Consider the following 22,657-nt stretch of genomic DNA (forward strand, 5'->3'; position numbering starts at 1 on the left):
ACCTACTATAAAATTCACGCCATTATCATGTTCTCATTTGCAACGTGCTTGTAAATTCTACGCTTGTCACTTGGATTTGCCGAGTGTCGACTATTCCGCACACAACACTTTTACTTCATTCTTTTACGACACTGCTCGTTTTGGTTTTATGACTGCTATAGTGTGGCGGGGCGGGCCGGAGCGGGGGAGGGAGGGTGCTAATGTAAATGCCTATTTGTATGTTTGCTCAAAATCCGTGTCGCGTCCTAGGCACTCGGCACTCTGTCAATATTTGACTGACGGAATTACCGCTACGAACAAATGAGATGGCGTCTCGTCGTAGTCACATTTCCTCACAAACATCCACTTTTACTTACAATTTACCTGACAGATTTGACTGGAAAATATTTCTAAGTGTGTCAACAGAACATTTGAAGCGAAATGTATCCGTGTTTTAAACATGCGGATAACATTTATGTTTCTCATTATTTTTAGTCCGAGCAGGATCTTGCGGATTGTTTGTGAGTGTCGAGTCGTTAATTTATAACTGTTCGCTTGATTATCGCCTTACGACATCCTGTACGGAATGGCTGACATACACATTGGACCGAGAAACACGTCGGTAAACGGTCAGCTATCCAAATATAGAACGCGATTAGCATAGTTGTGTGATTGATTTGCTGTGATGCGTCAAGCTAGGAATGAGTTTTTAGCATCCCGACGTTGGGAAAGGGTTTCAAGCGTTTATTAAACAATGTTTATTTTATAATGTAATACCTAAGTTTATGTTACGATAAGTTATGGTACAGTTGAGTTCCCCTTGAGTTAAATAAACAACTGCATGTTTCTAAAGTGTCTTGAATGTAAGTCGCAAGGATAGCGACCAGGCACCCACGCCCGTGTGGGCGCAAATCTTATCCACTATACTATCCGCCGACACGTCACCGTTAAACGAATCCGGTAAATGTCGAGCAACATAAAATAAATCTACACATTTAACGATTACAAGTTATCAACGGAAAGGGATTAGGTATCAGGGTTGATCAGATAAGGTGAGTCAATGTTCGTCGGAAATAATTCCCGACATTTGTAGTGATAAGGACAACATCAGTTATCAGCACAAACACAGCATTTGGAGTATGCTAACAGCGCGCAACGCTTCGTCATAATCAAAACTCCATCAGGTTACGCGCACGCAGACGAATCGCGTTCAAAATGACTTTATTTGGAAATAGTGTTGATAACCATTTCACATTGCGTATCATAGAAACAAAGGTATCACATAAAATAAAATTTTATGATATTTCATTAAGATTTTTTTAATTGCTAAGACGTTAGATAAACTTTAATAAAGAAATACCTAATTCAGAAATTCAGAAAGAAGTAAAAGAAAATACTAGCATGGTTAATTTGGCGCCAAACGGACCAAAAAAGGTATTCGTAGAAAGGTCGATGTCAAACGAATGTCTCTCATATGGACACCAATACGACACGCTGAGCGCCTCCCGCCGATGTTTTTCAAAAAATAAAACATTCTCTCTGATCCCTTTTGCTACTACCTACGTGATTAGATTTACTGGCGTACTTTTTCCGCAACTTATATTGAAACGATACATTCTAATACGCGTGTATTGAACGTTGTGGAATTGTATGGTCTTTAAATAAATGTTAACTGGGTACAAATTAGCTTGAACCAATTTGAGACTAAGACGTAATATTATGGAGCCAATCTCCGTGTTTAAATATTTGTCTATGCCTGTTTGCTTTGTAAGTGCGAATGGTGTTTACTTGTTTACCAAGCTGCTGAACTTGTGTACATTATTCGAAGCGTCCGTATCTCTAATAATACTAATAAACTGTTGACATCAATCTATTTTTCCGAGAATTTGAAAATGGCATGGAATTATAGTCCGGTAATTGGCATGCATACCTATGGTTTGTTGAATTGAGTGGCATTTAAAGGTCCGGTACGCACAGTATTATATTATCGACATATTTTATTATTAAATGGCGCAATTCTTTAGAGAAACAGGAACTGTCAAACAAATTCTTATCGATGTGAACATTATAAAGTTTCGTCACAATCTGTTTTGCTCGTTCCAAAAACGAATTCCAACAAAAGGAATCCTCCCGCCGGTGTACAGGTAGACGTGGGCAGACATTCGTATTCAATAATTTGAAATAAGAACACGTATTTCTTTTTATATCCGTTTAAACGCATTCTGTTTAGTTTTGTTTTTGTAAGCGGTCGTTGGATGCGGGCCTTTCATCCGGGCCCTCCACACAATACTGCCACTCAAAAACTGTTCATTGTATTTTAATTTGACCTTTTCGGCGATAATTTATGGGAATCTTTTTTCATCCGAGGGGAACGTTTACTCAGTCTATTATTGTCATGGATTATTTTCATTTCTTTGTAATCGATTTAAAATTTTGAAGAAGGAATTTAGGGGGCATTATGAATGATTACCGTAAATCGACCATGTATTTACTTGTGACTTAAACCCGTTAGGTTAATACTAATTATGTTATTCATTTTACATGTAATTGTTTTAAAGTTCATAATTACAGGTTTTATCGACACGCTATGCATATTTGCCCGAGTATGAATGAATTAAAATTAATAAGGTATAAATTAATAAAAGATATAAAAACGGCTTTTTGCGTTATTTCCACCAGGCAAAAACTCAGTCGATTGCGTTATCAATTAATACCTGTTAAATCAAGGCAACAGTACAAAACAATGTTAAAATGTTCTGCAATTAAAGAAAACAAAACAACCAAGTTAATAGTTGGTCAAAATGACTTTTTGTTTGTTTTGATTTTCTGAAGCGCAGTTAGATGCTTGAAATATGTATTTATCGATGGGTTGCCTACATTTTATTGAAATAAACAATTCGAAATACTATCACAATTGATCAAGACATAAAATTAACAGCTACTAAATCGTTCAAATACACTGTTGACTAAAATAAAAGGATGGTCAGTATGTAATGTAAACAGTCATTAGGATAGGTGTACACGGTCTGACATTATTGCTACCTTATTAGTGTATATAGGGAAACGTAATTACTACAGTGTTTTAAATATGGATGAAGTTTTTATTATAAGAAATAGGAAAAACACTTCGTTATGGAAATACCTATATAGATTTAAACTTGGTAGGTACTCAGTCTCATAAGTAGGTATGCGAGTCGTTATCTCGACGAGGGCTTTCATAATTGTTATTACGTATCATTCACTAGGAGATAATATAATGAACAATGTTGGCGTAATACAGCCGGGCAGATCTTATAATATCTCGTAGTAACCGGGCTCTTATCGGATTAGCGTGCGGTTGTCCAAGACGTATTACATTATTAAGTGCGATCGCGATCGGAGACGGGGGCTCGACCGCAGCCCATCTCCGCGGCGGTTACATTCACTAAATTCCCGGCCACATTTTTCCCGAGCCCGATTGTCCGCAGCTCCATTTACAACGTCTACACTCCGCGCCAGTTCCTTTTACGCTTTTATTTACGCTCCTTTTATTATTTTTAAAGTCCGTTTGTTCCTCGCGCGCCGGCGAGCGGCGGTTATTTATTTTTTGCCGCCCGGCCTCCCGGCGACCGTGTGTTGTTGTGTCCCTCGCTTTATTTTTATTTTCCTGCTTCTTATTATGGAGTTAGTTTTTTATTTTTATTTTATTATTACGAACTTGCGTGTTCGCGTTGCTTTATTTTTATGTTAAGAGCCGAGTCTGTGTCGTTGTTTTTTTCATTAATCGAGCCTCACACCGAATTATGGTCATTAAAGGATAATTTGTATTATGGTAATTTGGATGCGTGTAATTTTTATTTCGTGATAGGAATGTTTTTGTGTTGAGGCTGAGATTGATGATGTTATGTATTTAATATTTGTATCTTTGCATATCGTCTTGAATTATTAAACGAGTATGATATGGACATTTATAAGTATATAGTTGATACGAGAAGTTTCATTAAAAGTACTCATAGACCCAGTACTCCCGCTCAATGTTTTTATTGATTTGGGGTATTCATAGCTTAACTAATGGGAAATTATTGGTTCTTCTGGTATAATAATGCTATTATGTTTGTTTATTTAACACGTCTATGTTTGTTCAACAGGGTCCACCGCAGCCCGGCCAACCCATCAAATTTACGGTTGGCGAATCATGCGACCGGATTAAGGAGGAATTCAATTTTCTACAAGCTCAATATCATAAGTAAGTATAACGCAAGACCTTTTTAGACATCATTGATATTGAAGATATAAAACGAAAATGTCTTCTAAAATTGTAATAAGTACCTACACAAATGGCGTGAAAGAATTTACTTAGGTGCCTACTCAAAAGAAAAATGTCCTCTTTTGAGCTTTCTAAGCACTCATTAAGTTATGTAAAATCCTCAAAAGTTCTCTGTGAAATAATCCTAAGCTCCTATAATACCACTCGATGTAAGTAAATAAGAACTACAAAGTTGTCACACAAAAAAGATAAACAGGTTGTTATCAAAAAACGTAAGACGTCGCAAAAATCCCGGTGAAAGTAAAACAGCTAAAAGAGGCTCATCCGGGATTCCGTTGCCGGGTATCTGGCACCATCCCCTATCTGTCCTTTTGTGAAAACTAAGTAGGTCTTTACATTGAAAAAACTTTTGTTCCCTTATTGTTGGGGAAAACTTTTGAGACGACACAACGCAGGTAAACGGTAGATATGAGTATATAGTGTTATACGTTTTAAGTTTCTAGTTTCATGAGAATTTATCACAAAAGACAGCATTATCTACCCTAATAATTAACTGTTTTCAATTAATTATTTATTTGTCGTCATTGTTTTTTTTTAAATGCGTCGCTAGTAGTAGATAGAGTTGTTTTATTCTTACACATCAGAAAAAAATACGAGTAATGGAATACCGTTAATATTTTTACATTTATTAAAGCAATGTTTAAAGTAGCACCTCTATTAAAATATAGAGAAATGAGAAGCATATCCTATGCTTTTTCCGCTGCCCAGTAAAATACCTATAGTACCTAGATTTGTATTGAAAATATCGTATGACCACGTAAAATCTAGAACAATGGTTAATACGATAATTGTATAACGCGTAAGTGGATAGATGTATTCTTGACAAGTAGCCTGGAACCGAAGCTCAATAGCGCGGGCGAGCAATAACAAGAAATCAATTGCGATTACATGCTCACTACGTCAATGCTTGCATACAATAAAAGTATTCGTGTTCATGTTTGCACTGCTCTTAAGATACGATACTTTAAAGATGGAAGACACCGTGGACTTGATATTATTGCCAGTCGTACCTACTTGTGTACAATAGATATGTAGTTCGTCTGTTCACGAATTACTAGTAATATATAAAAATCGGTAAAAAGTAGATACAAGTATTTACTACGGTTACACTTATGTTTGCGGAAAGGATTTCTTTCATTTCAATTGAAGAGTGTCGATGACTTACATATGTAATATATTACTTACATATGTATTTGTAATATGTAAGTCATCGACACTCTTCAAGTAAGCCGTCTTAATATTAAGCGACCATCTTAGTCTTAAAATAACTTGTTACAAAATAGTTTATTAATTCTGTCCACTTGTTTCAGTTTAAAATTGGAATGTGAGAAGCTGGCTAGTGAAAAAATTGAAATACAAAGGCATTATGTTATGGTGAGTACCAAATCATTATCCTTTCACAAAAATACCCAAGAGAAAATCTTTATTGAAACACAAATAAAAAATAAACAGGTCTCGTGCGTCGGGCGCCCGCATGTCAATTGTCAACTGACTAATTTCCGTTAGTGAAGTCAAGCACTTTATTTCACAAACCCTCCGTTATTTAGAGATAATAATCGTTGACATGAATTATGTGAATACGAGCACATTTATGTGACAAGTGCTCTGTTATGAACTGTTATAACTCTAATATCACGAGAGCTTGTACTTGTATTGAAACACTTAGCGATGAGTTGATATTGGCTGCGATAAAATCTACTTATGCGTTATGAATTAAAATTTAATGCCATTTGTACAATTTGTTTTTGTGGTGTGACTAATGTGTACCTACAGACGGACAGACTGACAAATAGTAACATTTTTCCTTTACTCAACTGTAATACCTATCTGTCCCAGAAATAATGTAGGTGTTATGTTGTATTTACAAAATTTCCACCAGTTTGATAGTAGATATTTTATTATGATCAAGCCTACTTACTAATACAATTTCACAAAATAGCGACTCATAAGGACAAATATTTAATGTCGAAAATGTTGATTTATTGCCGTTTATAACACGCAAGTCCCAACCATTGTATTATATGTATATAGGTAGGTACATACATTAGCAGTTAACGACGGACAGGTATAATAATTTTATCGCTGATACTATGTAATTAGTCACGAATGTTTTGTTTGTGTAATTGCCTCGAGGAATACATTATTCATTCACGTACGAGACGTGTTTATTGTAATTTGTCATAAACACATGTTAAAGAGTTGACATGGGCCGTAATTGGCACAAACTAGAGGAGATATTTTTCAAAAATGAGAATAGATACTTGGCAGCTCCTAATCCCCGCCGCCCGGTCCGTTTAGATATGAATCACGATTAAGTGTTGCCAAATCGCTTGCAATTTATTTTAATACGCTCAAGAGAAAATTTTCGCGAGCATTTTTATGTGTCGGAAACACTTCTGGCGGGTTTCCAAACTGCGCTACTGCGGATGTTTAGTCACTCGCCTCCAATGATTTGAGGAAGTTAATCTGTGCCAAAAGCTTTCTATGTCACGCCGAACATTGTAGCGCATACCTAATGCCATCGATCTCTAAAACCATCTATTTATGTTTCAGTACTATGAAATGTCTTACGGCCTCAACGTGGAAATGCATAAACAGGTATGTACAATTTTGTTTAATAATATTGTCAATAAAATAAGTTTAGACAGATACTGTTCTTGAAACGGAATCAATGCGTTATCAAATTTCGAATCACTAGATTTGATGTGACGTGAACAAAAATGTTGATACATTCCAACGCGGTTTAACTAAATTGATACGACAAAATATGTTATGTAGGATTGTTATGTCAGATTTGGGTGGAGTGATTAGCGAGGCGAATGTTGGATATTAAAAAAATATTGTTGCGTAGCGCGTTTGTGGGAACGGTAAACATTGTTTGACAGGCCGCCCGGGGCGAGGGCGGCGTTTCGGAGGCCGGTACAATGTGCTCTAACTACTCTTTGTCAAATCACGGTATAAACAAGAGTTTGCAAAAGTGAAAAATATTTTATTCGCACTTTATTCGCGTGTTTGAAGATCTTAATATAATTTACCTTCGCGGTAATGAATACTTGAACATACCATGTTTTTTTAAGAACTGCCTGGCAATTAAAGCCAATGTTTTTACTAAATTGAAATTAGCTCTTTAGACTATGAAAGTTAATAAAATTATTTCAGATAATAGGATTATTTCATTATTATCTTCATATCACAAAACAACAAACGACAAAATGATTAAAACTTGCTTGTTCGTGGGTGAGGTCTTTGTAAGGAACGTCAAAAACACATTTTTATAAATCACTTTTCCACAGTTTTGCAACTGTTATGACGTTATTTGTTTCTGTAAAATACATTGTGATCGAAATATTATTTGGGTAGGGAACAAGAGCTCCCCCAAATATTCAACTCAAGCAGAGATAATGTATCGTTTGCTTAGAGACGCGTTCAACTCGCACAATACGGCTAGGGTAGGGTTAGCAAAATAACTAAAGTCTTCCTAATACCTATACCTACCTACTTATTACAATTTTGAGATTTCTGCAGCCCGAGCCTACTCCCAAAGATGATTTAACTTGAGACATTAATTGATAGACGTACAAATTTTTGTCACAACAACATTCTTATCTTTATTGTGTGAAGATATGAACATAATATTTGTTTGTAAAAAACATTTGAATAATTCTAATTGTTGTTATGGACGATACCGCTCGAGTGAGCGTCAATGCTTATTTATTTTAATACTGAGCTTGTACTCGACAGCCCTAACCACAGACCAACAATAGCTATGGAAACGAATAGATATTACTTTTATGCGCCGAGGGTTCGTGCGCCGTGGGGCGAACGGCGGGGGCTCCGTTCTAATCTGTTGATTTTACGCTCTCCAACCCCACTACAGTTGCCAAATAGAAACTTAATGCTGAGACAAATTTCGCCAAAACGATTTTTTTCATTTGGACGAAGTTTTCACTATCTGAGCGATATAACAGATTTTTCTTTACCTTCTCAGATAAACTTGAGTTGTTTTACTGCTAATACCATTTCTTCACATGCAGAACATGTTCATAAATAGTTTATTTTATTCCATACACTTTTCAAAAATCCCACGCTTAAACAAAGGCATCTCTCATTGTGAGAAAATTTACAGAGCTCAACCCGCCAGGCCGCTTCACAGTGATTTGGCTGATTAAGTTACAAGATAAGCTTACAATAAGTATTTCCATAAAATCGGGGTTCCATATCCGGACAATCCGGTTTAGTCCCGGCTATGAGGCCACCCCGTTTTACTCAATCCCTTATATTAGTAATAACCGTATTTTAACATGTCCTCAAAACGGAACCGAAATCAATTTACGTCATTCGAATGTCTAATAAGAAACACTCGTTCATTTCACACATTCATTGCCACGTGGGGTGTTGAGCCAGCTGCTTAATTGACTTCAAATTACACCGACCGAGACATGCCAACCGTATCTTTTCACTTTCTTTTCATTTTACCTCATTAAAATTACAGATAACTATTATTTCAAATGGAATCCCATTACATTAATTGCTCGACGTATCTTTTAAATATTTTCGACATTAAGTAAATTTAACGTTTGTTTACCCCAGGCAGGATTTAATATTAGTAGTCTTTATAAACGCGGGATAATAAAATTATGAGTTTCTTTACAAAATTACAACAATAGCGGGGCCGGAGTGAACTTTATTTGTTTAGGGTCTGGCAAACTAGCAACGAGGGTGATTTAGAAGGGTCGTATTGTTTGCGCTGCGGCGGACAGATGCCGACCGGCTCGATGCTTGAATGCGCTATTTAGCGTACACTGCTGCGCTTCATTGTAATGGATTATTACATTAGCACTTAACACGCTCAGTCGAGCGGCAACCAGAAACCCCTCTCTGTCGCACGGCTTTGTGGAATCGTACAGTACAATAACAAGTAACGTTTTTTGTTCCAAATAGTACCTACTAGTTATTCAACTGTATTAGCCCGTTTTTATGAAAATTGTTCGCGTAAATTAATTTCAAAAGTGATGTTGAAAGGTCGCTTCGTGTTCGCCGCATCTATATTGAGTTAGCAACGTCTGTAAGGTTCACTTTGTGCCTCCGTAGAAGGCGAGTCGTGACCGCAGCGCGGCGGTCGGCGTGACCGCGTCTAACGCGCGTTTTCCGCTCTTTCCGACGACGACTAATTGCTTAGATTTTCTTTTGTTAGTCGCGGGGCCAGAGCGAGCGACCGTGCCGAATTACACCTACTTACGCCCTGAATTGATTGTTTCGTCTTTGTATGGCTGCATCGACACGGAGACTTATTGTTCTCCGCCTCGAGCTATTATTCACGCCCGAGTTGACTTTCACGTTGTCGATTATTGCGATAGTTTCCGTATTTAGATTTACAATGTGACTAACGTAGAACTCGTTCCGTTATGTTCTTTGTATAGAACAACAACTAAATGATAGGTAGGTACTACATATAGGTACATATTAAAGTATCTACCTATATAAGTACTTATTATGTAAATAGAAATAGACGGGACATATTGGTATTTCTGAATAAAGATAATATCCCGATGACAGCGCATGTTGCATGGAAGTCAATAGTTGAAGAGCAATAAATTCATAACGGTGGAGTGATTTCATGAAGTGTCACGAGTGTCGAGAGACAATAGGGTTGTTGGGAGCGACGCGGCGCTCGGCGGGATGTCGATAAAATACTTTGTCGTGTTTTACGAGCGTTGACACCCCTGCGGCGCTGCTCGCCCCACTGCACATTCTGCCCTGACACCCGCTTGTTATGAAATATCAATGACGTGGACATAACACAGCGCGTTATATGCGGCCGTATTTTAGATTCATTTTCTCATTCCATATGATTTTAGGTACGTAAGCAAAAGAATTAAGGTAGTTAGTTCATTTTTAGGTAGGTACCTACCTATAGTCCGCGTAAATCTGCTACTCAGCTCTGAATATAGAAATGAATCGCGTCGCCATAGAAAATTGTATGACTACACTTGCTTGCAACAACTTCAGAGCGGACTAGCAGTTTGGCGCGAACTATACATATTAACAAAGTAACACCTGTTTGTTATTAATTTAAAAAAAATAGAAGACAGGTACCTACCTACCTTTTATTATCTACACACAGATATAAATCGTGAAAAAATAATTTTTCCTCTTTTTTATTGATGTAGAATTGCTAAAATATAATCACTTTCCTTATTAAAACGAAGTTAACTGCTACGTAAACATTAAATCAATTAACTAAAAAGTATTTCACCCTCAACACGAGGCAAATTTATATTTTAGTATATCCGTGTAATGTAATAATGCGGGGTTATTGCGATTCCACGGCAGGCCAGTGATTCCGCCCCTGATCAAATTATTCATACGCGGGCGGAGGAGTGTTTACCCTTGCATTAGGGTCCGCTCGTTGATAAAAACATCGCACGTGCGCGATCCGCTTAGCTACTATTTATAATGAAACAGGGGGACACACGATGGCTCTAATCCTGTTTGTTTGCGACCTCGGTCTCAAAACAAAAAAGGCAAGTTCGAATACTGGTGCGCAAAACTTACACTACCTTCTACCTGTCTAGAAAGTATAGTTTCTAGATTAATGTTATTAAAATTATTTACATATATGATGGGTCATACATCGGTCACCCAATATGTAATTAGTACAATCATTAATTATTTTTTAGACGATTATAATGATTAAATCTTAATACTGATAGATCGGTTTTATCGTATTATTTTTATTTATAAGGTGTAATTTGATAGGCTTATCTACTTAGCACCTTAGAGATAATTTAATGCTGATAAAGGATTAGGCAGAAATACAATGTACGTAACAAACAATAATTACGTATCAACCGCTGGCTTTCCGATTATAAAAACAGGATAATGTTTGTTCAGCGCACCGTGCAACCGTGTGGTGTAGGTGCTATCAAATTATAGCTGTTGACTGTTCACATCAACATGCAGGTAGTCGTTAAGGGCCCGCATAATGGCGCGGTATCGCTTGTATCTACACGCGGATGCGGCGCGTCGTGAATCGCCCAAATGAACGCAACAACTCACATCGAGCGCCGGCCGTGCGTCGCCCCTCGCTTCAAAAGCGAAATTATCTCTCCATCTAAGTGCGTCACGTGGCAGATGGCGCTTGCAATAAAACCACTAAACGCGATATCGCTCGCTCGCTGCCCCTTCGCCTTTATTATTTGATCGGGGAGCCAAATTAAAGGATTTGCTCGAACCCCTCGCTGCGACCCTCGCTCGACAACAATCACCTCTGTATTAAGTCTAATTGTGTTTTCAAATTCGGACCCTATAATGATGCCGGGGACCCGGAACATCCATGTGAAAAAATAGGGCGTTCACTACACACCCCTCACGGTTCTACTAAATTCACTTTACAATGTTTCTTCGTGAAATGAAAACAAAATGGAATGTCCGTGATGCGATAGATTAGCGATATTGATTACAAATATGTAGGCAGCCGAACGGTTTCATGAATAATGTACGACGTAGCTATTTAACACTCAAACCGCGCTATCACTGATATACATTAATCTCACTATCTTGTTCTTGTGTAGTGATATATCACAGGATTTCGTTACAAGTACGTATTTCGATTGATGTCACGTTATCTATTGTCATACTCTACGTCGATATAAGCTTATCGGAGCTATTATATGAAAATCCGGTGGGTATGTAAAAATGTAATTATCCGGCCAAACATGTGATCGGCGAACAGTGATACGGCGGGTCGGAGCGGCCACCGGGGCCGGGACCCAGCGGAGCGCGTTTAACGTTATTCTAGCATTTCTCGTTTATTTGCCGCCCCTCGGCACCGCCGGCAGCGACAGCGCGAAACTAATTACGGCGAGTAGGGCTCCCGTTCCACGGGCCGCCTTAATTGCACTGATTGAGACACGGATATTGATTTCGAAACAGTTTGTGTTGATGCCGGTCGGTTCGCGGCGGCCGGTGGTCGGGCGTGAAACGGCCTCATGAATAATGGACGCCTTGTTCGCTCCTTCGCTCTTCATTTAAAACAGACGATTTCTATTCGACTCGTAAGCTACACGCCTATGACTCACTCGTTTACCATTCGTTGCGATCCTCCGTAAAAATGCAGCCGGAGCGGTGTTAGAATTTTAAGAACCGGCATTAGCATTATTGCCTTGCATACTGAAATAAAATTGATGTTCGAGACGAATGTTATGGTAATATAACTCGTATTTAGTGTCGTCGAAACTAGCTTACATGTCATGAAAGCGATATAACAGTTTTGCGGCGTCGTACCCGGCAGACTATTCAAATAGTAGAACAATTCAAACTAGAAAAGGGGTCGGGCAAATACATGGGGTGGCGGCCCTCCAACCTATTGACGAATGAATCTTTTACAATCTAACAGTTGCTTCAAATTTACAATACAATTAATTACGTGTATGCCGAGTCAACATGTTTCGTAGAATTATAAATGTAGAAAATGTTTCGTGTACCTAATAGTAAGTCGGTAAATTAAATAGCTGTTAGTTTTTATTTTTTAGTCAGTTGCGAACAACAATTACGTGTAATGTTTCTTGTGATCAGTTTAGAAATACTTAACGGGCATACAGTTCACGTGTTATTTAACGAGGTTGGTAGAGCAATTATTAAGTTTCAAAACATTAAGTATGATATGATCATTAAAGTTTATTTAGGAAAACATTTTAACTTTAGTCACGCGATTAAAATCAAAGTTAAAAAATGTGTGGAATGTGTCGTGCAAACACGTGACGGTCGCGTGTGGCGCCACACCACATGTTGCTTACCACCGTCGTTTTCACACATTAAACTAGATAGGTAGTTAGGTACCTCCTTACTGTACACGCAACTTGTTAACTGATTTACCCTTAAATTAAATAAGAGTGGGTACCTAACTACCTACCTATATTTGATAGCATAAGCGTTCACAAAATATCTACACTTCCAGCAATATTTCAGGACTCTTTTACGTCATCGAATTTGACAGATCATTTAGTAAGAAACAGTATTCATACAAAAGTTTATATAATTCGAATTTAAGTTTTGAATTAACATATTAATTTAAATATTTGTAAAATCTAATTATTTAATATTCAAATGATGTGGAATATAAATTTGAATTTACAAATACCTATTTATATTCTCATTAATATTCCGTATATCATTAACATAACAATAAATAAAATTATTGCAAAGAAAAATAAATTAAAGTCGACGTTTGCAATTTCAACCCTCCAACGCAGCCGGTTAAATAGCAAGCGAAGAATAAGTCGGGTACGGGGTAGCGGCTGACCGCAGGTTGCGGTCGCGGTCCCGCCGACCGCACGACCTGCTACTACACTGCGTTTAAAATATTCTACCTACATTTTATTTGTATGTAACACTGTATAATTTACTGTTTGATTTATTTATACATTATGACGCAATTTATACTGTTGTTGCGTGAAAAACCGTCTTAATAAGCTACTGAAATCTTATCTTGGTAATTAAAAATTGATTTAAATGAAAAAAATATAGAAAAATATGGTAGTGTTATTGGTCCAATATGGAAATATAAAAGTAATTAAATAGGTTACATCATAGTAAGTTTCTGGCTTGACTCCTGACCGGGACTTTTGTTCTGGGTCAGTCCATGAGTTCCATGATAATGGGTATCCTAGAACAGAGTTGAGGTTGTAATAATTTTATATAATTAGGTACTCATACTCGTACACATACGTAGAAATTAAACCAACTCCAAATAATTATGCTTTCAAAATTAAGGTGTAAAGTAGGTATTTTAAGTTCATCCCTATTGAGTAGATACCTATCTATAGATTTTCGATTTGTACTTAGGCATCTATTTCGATTTAATTTATACAAAATTGAAATATGTTAATCGAGCATATTAGCGTTAATGATATTGGTAATTAATTAAATGAATAGATAAACTTAATTTACCATAATTATGAGAGTATTCGCTCTGGTTTTCATTCATTAATCGAATCTGATTCGACTTTGATTTGGTAAAATAATTAATTAATTATCATGTAATTTAAAATATGCATACCACCTACCTAAGTAGGTATAATTTCATCGATATAACTATTTGTCGAGTATAATTTCACCACACTAAATATTAAATTATATCTAGGTACCTAATTGAAATTGAATTACAGAATATCCATATGAGTGCATTTATAATTGTTGTGTATAAAATTATTTACTGATAAAACTAATTGATACTCAGTTTGGGCAATGAATGCAGGAATTATATGCTATGAGGGGCGAACAGGCTCTGCAAACAAACTGTGCAAATTCTTATTGTGTAGGCTCACGCTGTGCAAACTGACCCCCGACTGTAGAGAACACCCGGACATATGCCCAGCGCTTTGCTGAGCTGGCTAAAACATTGTTATAATTTAGTTTCAATTTTTTGTGACTGAAATATTTTTACTTTCGCATTGACAATATACCTCGACAAATCTGTATTAGAACAGCGTGATGGAGTAAGCTTCAGTATTCACCTAACTGAGAAAAGAGCCTCTTGCCTATTAGTGGGACAAATAAATTTGTCATACCTATACTTACCTTAAATAATGTATTCGTTGCAATTAACTAGTTAGTTATGTGCCCCATGAAAACAAACAGTCATTGTTTAGCCATCCATTTCGTTCTAAGTCTCTGACAAAATCAAATAACAGCTCAGGCTCCGAGCACAGTCACAATAAGCATCGAGACAAACAGGCTGTGCAAATAAATACTGTGCAAATTCACAATATGTACACTCACACTGCAAACTAACCCCGGCCGCGGGATATCTGTACACTGAGAGGTCAAACTTTGTAAAGATATAAGACTTATTTTTGACATAGCTATATTTATTGTATACCTAACACATTTATGTGTAAGCTTAAGTTATTTTGTGAACTCACGTAGGTACATAACGCGTGTAGTAAACTTAGCAAGTATTTTATACGTTTGGTCCTTCATATTTCATACTTGAATAAAATAACTGACCCTTAAACGTTAAAAATAAAATAAGAAAACGTTTTTTTTGAGTACAATTAAACATCAGATTTTAACAACAATTACGTCTGTAACAGCATCTTAGGGTTAAGTTTCGTAATAAATAATAATTTACCTGTTTGTGCTTAAAATAAAACATGTCAAACCATTTTTTTCATTGAAGCGCTTTAAAAAGACATGTTGGTGCCAAATGACGAGTTCAAGCCAACTTTTAAGTAGTTCTAAGGCAGCTGCTATTCCAATGTTTACTCATGTGATCCACATCGCTTCCACAACCGTTATACATACTATCTGCATCGTTAAATATTTGATCCATTTATACTGCTCACGACATTTGCGATCGACGGCAAATATTGATAAAACCTCGCTAACCGGAATTGATTTGAATGAAACCAATAGATAACATGCAAGGATGGACAAAAATCATAAGAAAACAATCACGTGCATATGTTACGTAAAGATCTGATTATTTTAGTTTATTTCCATTTTGATTGATTTTTCAATACAATCAGCGTTTCAATTGAAAGTAAAGTATATAGGTACCTACTCGTTTTTGCCGCGTTGTAATGTAATGTTTTTTCTGCGCTCAAACGGTATTGATGTTGTTTCTGCCGTAGTGATTTCCAATCTGTATTCGTTATTTAGAGTTAGAGTGGACGCGGCAGGTATTTGCGCTATCGTGCAGCCTGCAACGAGCTGGTAAACAGTACACTGCAAACGCTCTCCATCAGCAAATACGCTTCAATCTCCTCGCCGGACGCACCCGTACCTTGCACTTGTTCGGACAAACATACAAACCGTCTATACCTACTTATCGGTGCTGAAAACCTATTCATATTGGTTTCATAATATCATATATTATCGTCTACAATTTTCGAAATAAAATTATCATGTACCCGTACTAGTATAACGATAAATTACATAATTTATTATTCCACAGTTATCAACCACTGACGATTTAATTTTATTCGTTCAATCAATTTAAAATAAATCCCCGATAAACTTATCGTGTCAACGAAAATAAAACACTCGAATGGGACAGTGTGTGTGAATTTGGACGTTAATTTATCGTGTACACCTTATCTACTGGAACTCGAAGAGGAAGTATTTTTAAGTATCAAACAATAGAGCAGTGTGTGAGAGCGTACTCGTATTTAAGGCGCTAATTGCCGGCACAACACTACCAAAATAGACTTGTAGATGTATCGTTACAGCGTTCCATTGTGTGTCGCTCACAATGCGCGCGGTGAGGCGCCAGAACCGCGCAGTCATTAGTTTCGAGGCGGCTCGTTAATGCCCACAAAAAAGCTCCGCGTTCAATCTCATGATTGATTCATCTGAACAAACCGCTCACTATCTAGCGCTAGCAAATTGATCAATTCGAGCGAACCGAGCAACCCGTTTATTATGTAACTTAATAGCTAGTACGACCACAACTGACGTAATTAAATATATTAACATGTCTATTTATTGCCTCTAATTTCGTTTTATTGCAAATAAGAGATTTTCTGTTGTTTATGTAAATATATACATTAGGCGTTTTATTGAGATGTTTGGTTTATCGAATTGGTAATTCGGTGTATCGAGGGCCGATGTCGCAAACAATCGAGCGGGTCTCGTCGGCGATTCACACGCGCTTATGAGCACTCTCGTAAAAAGTGCCGAGTCAAAAAGGCTTCACGCTTTAGCGGGAGGTAAGATACACAAAGGGCAGTAAACGTTTGGCGTGGACCTAAGCAAACAAGGGTAGCTAGGAAGCTGGCTCTTTGTTTGGCGAGAAACATGCGAGTCAACAAACTCCCCATTCTTGAGGCCTTTGCTCGATTGTAAGCTTCCTCCTGCCATATTGAAGTAATCTACCAATTAGGGGATTCACGTATGAAAATACTCACGTATGCAAATAAGGAGTTTATTTATAAGGTGGCAAATTTGTATTGTATTTTATTATTTACGTATGCATAAATATTAGAATCACCTTTATCTAAATTGCCCGCAATATTTAACTTCATAACATGTAGGGATCTAACTACTTAGTAAATGGTAACATTTTTTGAATTATTCAAGAGTTATCCATATTTGCGTCATAATTATTTCACTATAAGCAGCGTTGTCTATAACGGAATGCCTTACTTGGCTCAGAATAGCTTATTAGCAACTTTAGCTAGTGGATTATTTTTTCATGCATATACATAGGTACATATGTCGTTTTTAATTAAACACGGTTCATAAGGCACTTCGTGTGCTAGATTGACAAGCGGTGCTTGTTCGAGCGTGCCGCTCCCCGCCCTCGATCGCAATTACAATCTGATTACTCGACGACACTGCCAGCGCGCGGCGCCTCCTGTATAATATGCTCGGTCCCACTCGACACTCGATATTCGATACCAAGATAACGAGGTCTCCTGCAATTCTCGCCCACTCGACGGCTCAGACTGACTCGTTCCTGCCGAGTAATTATATCCATTTGTTTATAATGAATATTAATGACGCGCCTCCTCCGTCCGGTGCCTACGATTATGTTTATAAGTATCGGGCTCGGAATAGCAATTATTTTTAATACGGCCGATTATAGTCGTTCGGTCGTAATGAGCTCCGAAATCTTATTTGGACTTTAATTAAATCCGCTTCTGTGTACACAAAACGGAACACTTGTTGTGTCGGCAATTTTTCCCGACCTCGATGAACGAGGAGCGACAGTGGGAGTGTGCTCGCATTATCGATGCGCCGGCCGCTAATGTTCCGCGGCAGGCTATGTTTAAACAATTATTGCTCCGCGAATGCGATACGAATCGATGATAATGTTGGCCTCCGTCTGCTGCAATAATAGCCCATTTATCGACTCGGTTGCCATTTCGCCGGGGAATTATTTATTGCCACGCCATAAGAGCGACGTCGCTTTCAATACAATGGAGCCTTTTCGATCGGCGACTGTTTTGTTTAATAAAGTGGAAACGCGGTAAGAGCGCTGCGGGTAAGATAAGCCGAGCGCGGCATGCATAAATAATTCATAAAAGAGCTGGCAGTCATTAATGAAGGTCGGAACCGCAGTTGGGGCGTCCGTTTGGTTTATTTCGCGAACACAATCGCGGTAAAAGTTCATCTCGAGAGTGGTCGGGCGAGCTCGGCTACTTCATACGGAGTACCTATTTTAACTTAAACGTCTGCTGTACAAACTTTTGTCTATATTCTTCGTAAGCTTCGAAATAAAAACAAAGGGGTAGAGGCCGTTTTATTTTTGGAAGCATATATTTCTTAAAAAAGCCGTTGATAGAAACGTAAAAGAAACTTTAATGTGAAAAACGTAGCGAAGTGTCTCATTTTTTTTGCTCTTTAAAAGAAATTCCTCGTGATATTTTTAAATGACAAAGGGGCAGCATTAAAATAAATGTCATTGAAACCGCTGACGCCGTCATTGTGTCCACGGGCGCGGGCGGGCATTGAGAGACAATAAATTGCGGCGAACCACCGCGAGCGCATCTGGGTCACCGCCTTGCACTCTGCTCCCTGACAACCGCTCAGCCCCGACGGATGCTTTCCTGTTCGTTGTTTAATCTTTAATTACTGCTTATTCCGTTTATTTTTAAATTCATATTTCTAAATTGTCTCAAAACTTTAAATAGATATTTTTACGCACTTAATTACATGTTTTCGAACGTTAAAGTAAATATTCAACCCTTCCGTGAAGGGCAGCCAGAGGGTGTATTTGCTGTAGAATAAACAAGCAGAGTATGAAGTTAGCAGATGGCAGTTTGCAGTCACAAACAGACACATCATTTTTATTTATAGGTACAGATTGAGATCTAATAAATTGTGTACATTGTTCACCGTTATACCAATGTCTATGATTTGCAACTTGTAATGTAAGAAACAACATGCTCACATCTTGCTTCAAAAACTTTCGTATTAGGTACCTATATCACAAAACTATGGATTGAAATAACATCAATAAAAATCGAAAACGACAACTTTTATCTAATGCAAATTTTATGGCGAAAATGTTGCTAACAACACCGTATCGTTGCGATAAGCTTTATTTATTGCCATGAAATTAGTGGACATCATATAATATACTTAATTGCTTTTCCAACATAAAAATATATTGTACAAATAAAGTTTTAAACAAAATTTACTTACAACATTTTCCCACGTTTATTAATTCAGATGGGAACTGTTGGATAATGTATGTGAGATGTAGTAATAAATGTGGAGCGTAAATTTTGTGTGGAACGAAGCGTTGGGAGCAGTGGGAGTAGGTGCGGGACAAATGGAGCGTCACCGCAAGATGCAGCTCCAGATTAAAAGCTCGACCGACTAAACCACGTGAAAATCGCGCAAAAAGAGGAGTCACCCGCGGCATTAGCGGATGAGTGTCGGAGCCATTAGTGCGCCCCCACCCAACCCCCACTCACCCCGAAACCCGACGTACCTCTTTTATTTCTCGCGCGGGGATGAACTCCTTAATGACAAACCTTACTATATCTTTTGTGGAGAGCTCGCAAAAGTACGTATTTTGCGGCCCTTTTGTGCGCTTTCTTTTTATTTCAAGCTGTTCCCAGCTGCTGTGTGGGGTTGGAATGTAGAGATTCGTTCCAAATTATTAAGTGTTACTATAAGGATGTCTTCTCTTTTGTTTGTTTTATTATCACAGTGATCAACAAAAGAAAAGTGAAGCTATAATTTTCTTTTCTTCTGAAGTATTGAAAAAAATAAAAACCTACTTAAAACAATGTTTTAAATAAAAAAATAGTAAAAAGTGTTTTGCTAAAAGATTTTTCGGTACTATAAAAACATAAAAAATATGCGATTAAATTGAGCTCTCTCTTATTGGGAATTGTTTAATGAAATTCGACGAAAGAATAAATTGTTTTTCTAGCAATAAAAGCTCAAATATTTTATTCCACTTAATAGAAAGGTACACTAAAAGCTTTTGATTTTCAAATAAAAGATCTTAAAAATGAATTTAATGTTTTTTAATAAGTGTAGCTAATTTATTTATTAGCTAAAAGAAATGTACCTTAGTATACCTTCCTAAATACGTAAAAATAAAAAGCTGTCCTGGCATAATACGTAACAGATATTCCGAGTTGTTCTAATAAAACTTGGAAACAGCCTTCGGGCGTAATGGAGGACGATGGAATGATAGGAAGCGAGGAGTGTAATGTAATTTGCGGTAATTCGGCGCGTCGGGGCATGTTCTCGCCACTTGCTCAGTTTATTTCAAAAGCAACAAAATATACTTATATAGGAAGAAGATAGATATGTAGTTGTCTAAAATATCTAGATAAGTAAAAGTATGTTTTAGTAATAGAGTTATGTTAGATATGTTTATTTCGCTTTGTACCTATCTACATCTATCCAAAAAGACATGTTTGCTTTGTTTGTTGTGTTAAAAGTTAATAAGTACGACATCAAACTGACTTTTTTATTTAATTCACTATTGAGTAGGACGATAATTATGCGTTTCTTAAATGTCTTAATTGGCGTCCTCTTCTCTAAGTTTTGTTATTAGATAGGTAAGAAGCAGGAAGCCCCGGAATCAAAATGCTAAAAATCTATAATAAAAAAAAACTTTCATTTATATTAATTAGTAATGATATCTACTTATTGTATAAGATGAAATATGTACTTATTACTTTATTAGCCGAATACGACAATCAATTCAAAATGTCTTTAACGGTAAAGCTTTAAATATCAGGTGAGATTGAATATTTCGAACAATGCAGATTTTATTATCCACACGACTCTGGCTGGATGGTGGTGCCAAATGTAATTTGTGGTATCGGGTGCGTCGCGGCGTGTTCGTGTCACTTCCCTATAACGTTCCAAAGCCAACAACATTTTATTTCAAATTTCGTTCGACAACTTTTTAATTTATTGTTTTGTTTTAAATGATTATTGATTTCGTGTTGTAATATTTAGTAACTTTATCGACAGTTACCCTGAATTGCTACCTACATTTATAAAACAAAAGATGATAAACTTTCGTCAGTTTGGTAACGTGAGTAAGTAAATATATGTACTTACTGAGTAATTTTGCTGCCATAGGTACTTATAGATAAATATTACGATATCCTAGTTGAGTAATAGGTAGGTGCCTATTAAATTAATTAAGTATTGTTTCCAAATAAGTTATCGCGTGAAAACCCAAAATAAACCCAGAAAAACAGGAAATAATTTTATTGTCCTTTAATTTTAAATGTATAAAAATAGATCCAGTCATTTCCTACATTTGAATACAATTTAATTAAATTTCTATGAATCGATTTGTTACCTACTTAATAAAATATGTCAGTTCAACCTACACATTTTATGTATTATGATTATTTGTAGTTATATACAAAGATTGTTTATCTATTAACTAATTTGTGAGGTGTTGTGACCGCGAAGGTACCTGCCACACCTATTTCTAGCGTGAGGGAACTTTTGCTTTTCGGTGGTAAGCAATGGATGCCGGCCGATTTACATATGAGGCGACTATCTTCCTCAGAAGCAATGCATCTGAAATTGATTCTAGGTAGAGTCCCATATTCTACATGGAATTGATAACAGATGCTGGGCGGTAATGCCCAACAGGGTAACTGAAAACTCGTTTGCTTGAAGTAGCTTAGGTATAAAAAACAAGTATAACAAACTTTAATCTATTTATAACGAGTCTAAAGTATTCTATAAAATATTATTTTCATCGTCAATTACTAGTCGGATTTAATTTCCGTCGTAATCTGGGTGTGGTAATTATGTAAATGTACGCATAAAATAATATGTTAATAACACCAGTGAATTAACCTCAAATGAAATATGAAAATATATCAATATGTTATTGGTAATGAATTTTAATTGGGAATAATTTGTATATCATTTGCATTAGTTTGAACTTTTGGCCTTTCAGTCGGTTATTGTCGTTATGACGACAACTTTATTTTCTTGAACGTTTTCTAATAGATAATCTAAGGTTTCACTGTGAAACAAACGTAAAATAGTTATATTTCTATAGGTATGTGTATATTTGGGTAGTTGGGATTATCATCATTACCATCGATTAATAAGGCTAGGCACAAAGCTGAAAATATTGCTTCTTTTTTGTTTAAACGGTTAAAGAAGATTGGCATCTACCTATCAGACTTAATCTAATAATTGTGAATGTAATAGGCTATATGGATAGGATTTATATTTATAAGCTACTTTTACTCAAAGAAGCTTTTAGGCTAGAACTACGGTCCTTCCAATAGTTTAAAACGTGGGTGAAACCGCAGTTTAAATAAAATATATGTTGTGGGTATCTAATGCGGATCAGAATATAAATTAGAAACATCAATGCCGTAGATATTTGGAAATGGATCAGGAATGATGTGTACC

General features: G+C 36.8%; 1 protein-coding gene across 1 annotated transcript in view; it reads left to right on the plus strand.

Annotated features, from left to right (window-relative positions):
• Gro (groucho) overlaps positions 1–22,657 on the plus strand; it is a 59,472-nt gene that overhangs the window by 1,787 nt on the left and 35,028 nt on the right. Inside the window, exons 2-4 of the mRNA XM_073081875.1 lie at positions 4,107–4,204; positions 5,596–5,659; positions 6,839–6,883. Of these exons, the coding sequence (XP_072937976.1) occupies positions 4,107–4,204; positions 5,596–5,659; positions 6,839–6,883 (207 nt within the window). The remainder of the gene's footprint in view (positions 1–4,106; positions 4,205–5,595; positions 5,660–6,838; positions 6,884–22,657) is intronic.

This window comes from Epargyreus clarus, unplaced genomic scaffold (genome assembly GCF_041222505.1).
Source record: "Epargyreus clarus isolate Ecla_fem2 unplaced genomic scaffold, WU_Ecla_fem_2.2 ptg000017l, whole genome shotgun sequence".
NCBI classification, from domain to species: Eukaryota; Metazoa; Arthropoda; class Insecta; order Lepidoptera; family Hesperiidae; genus Epargyreus; species Epargyreus clarus.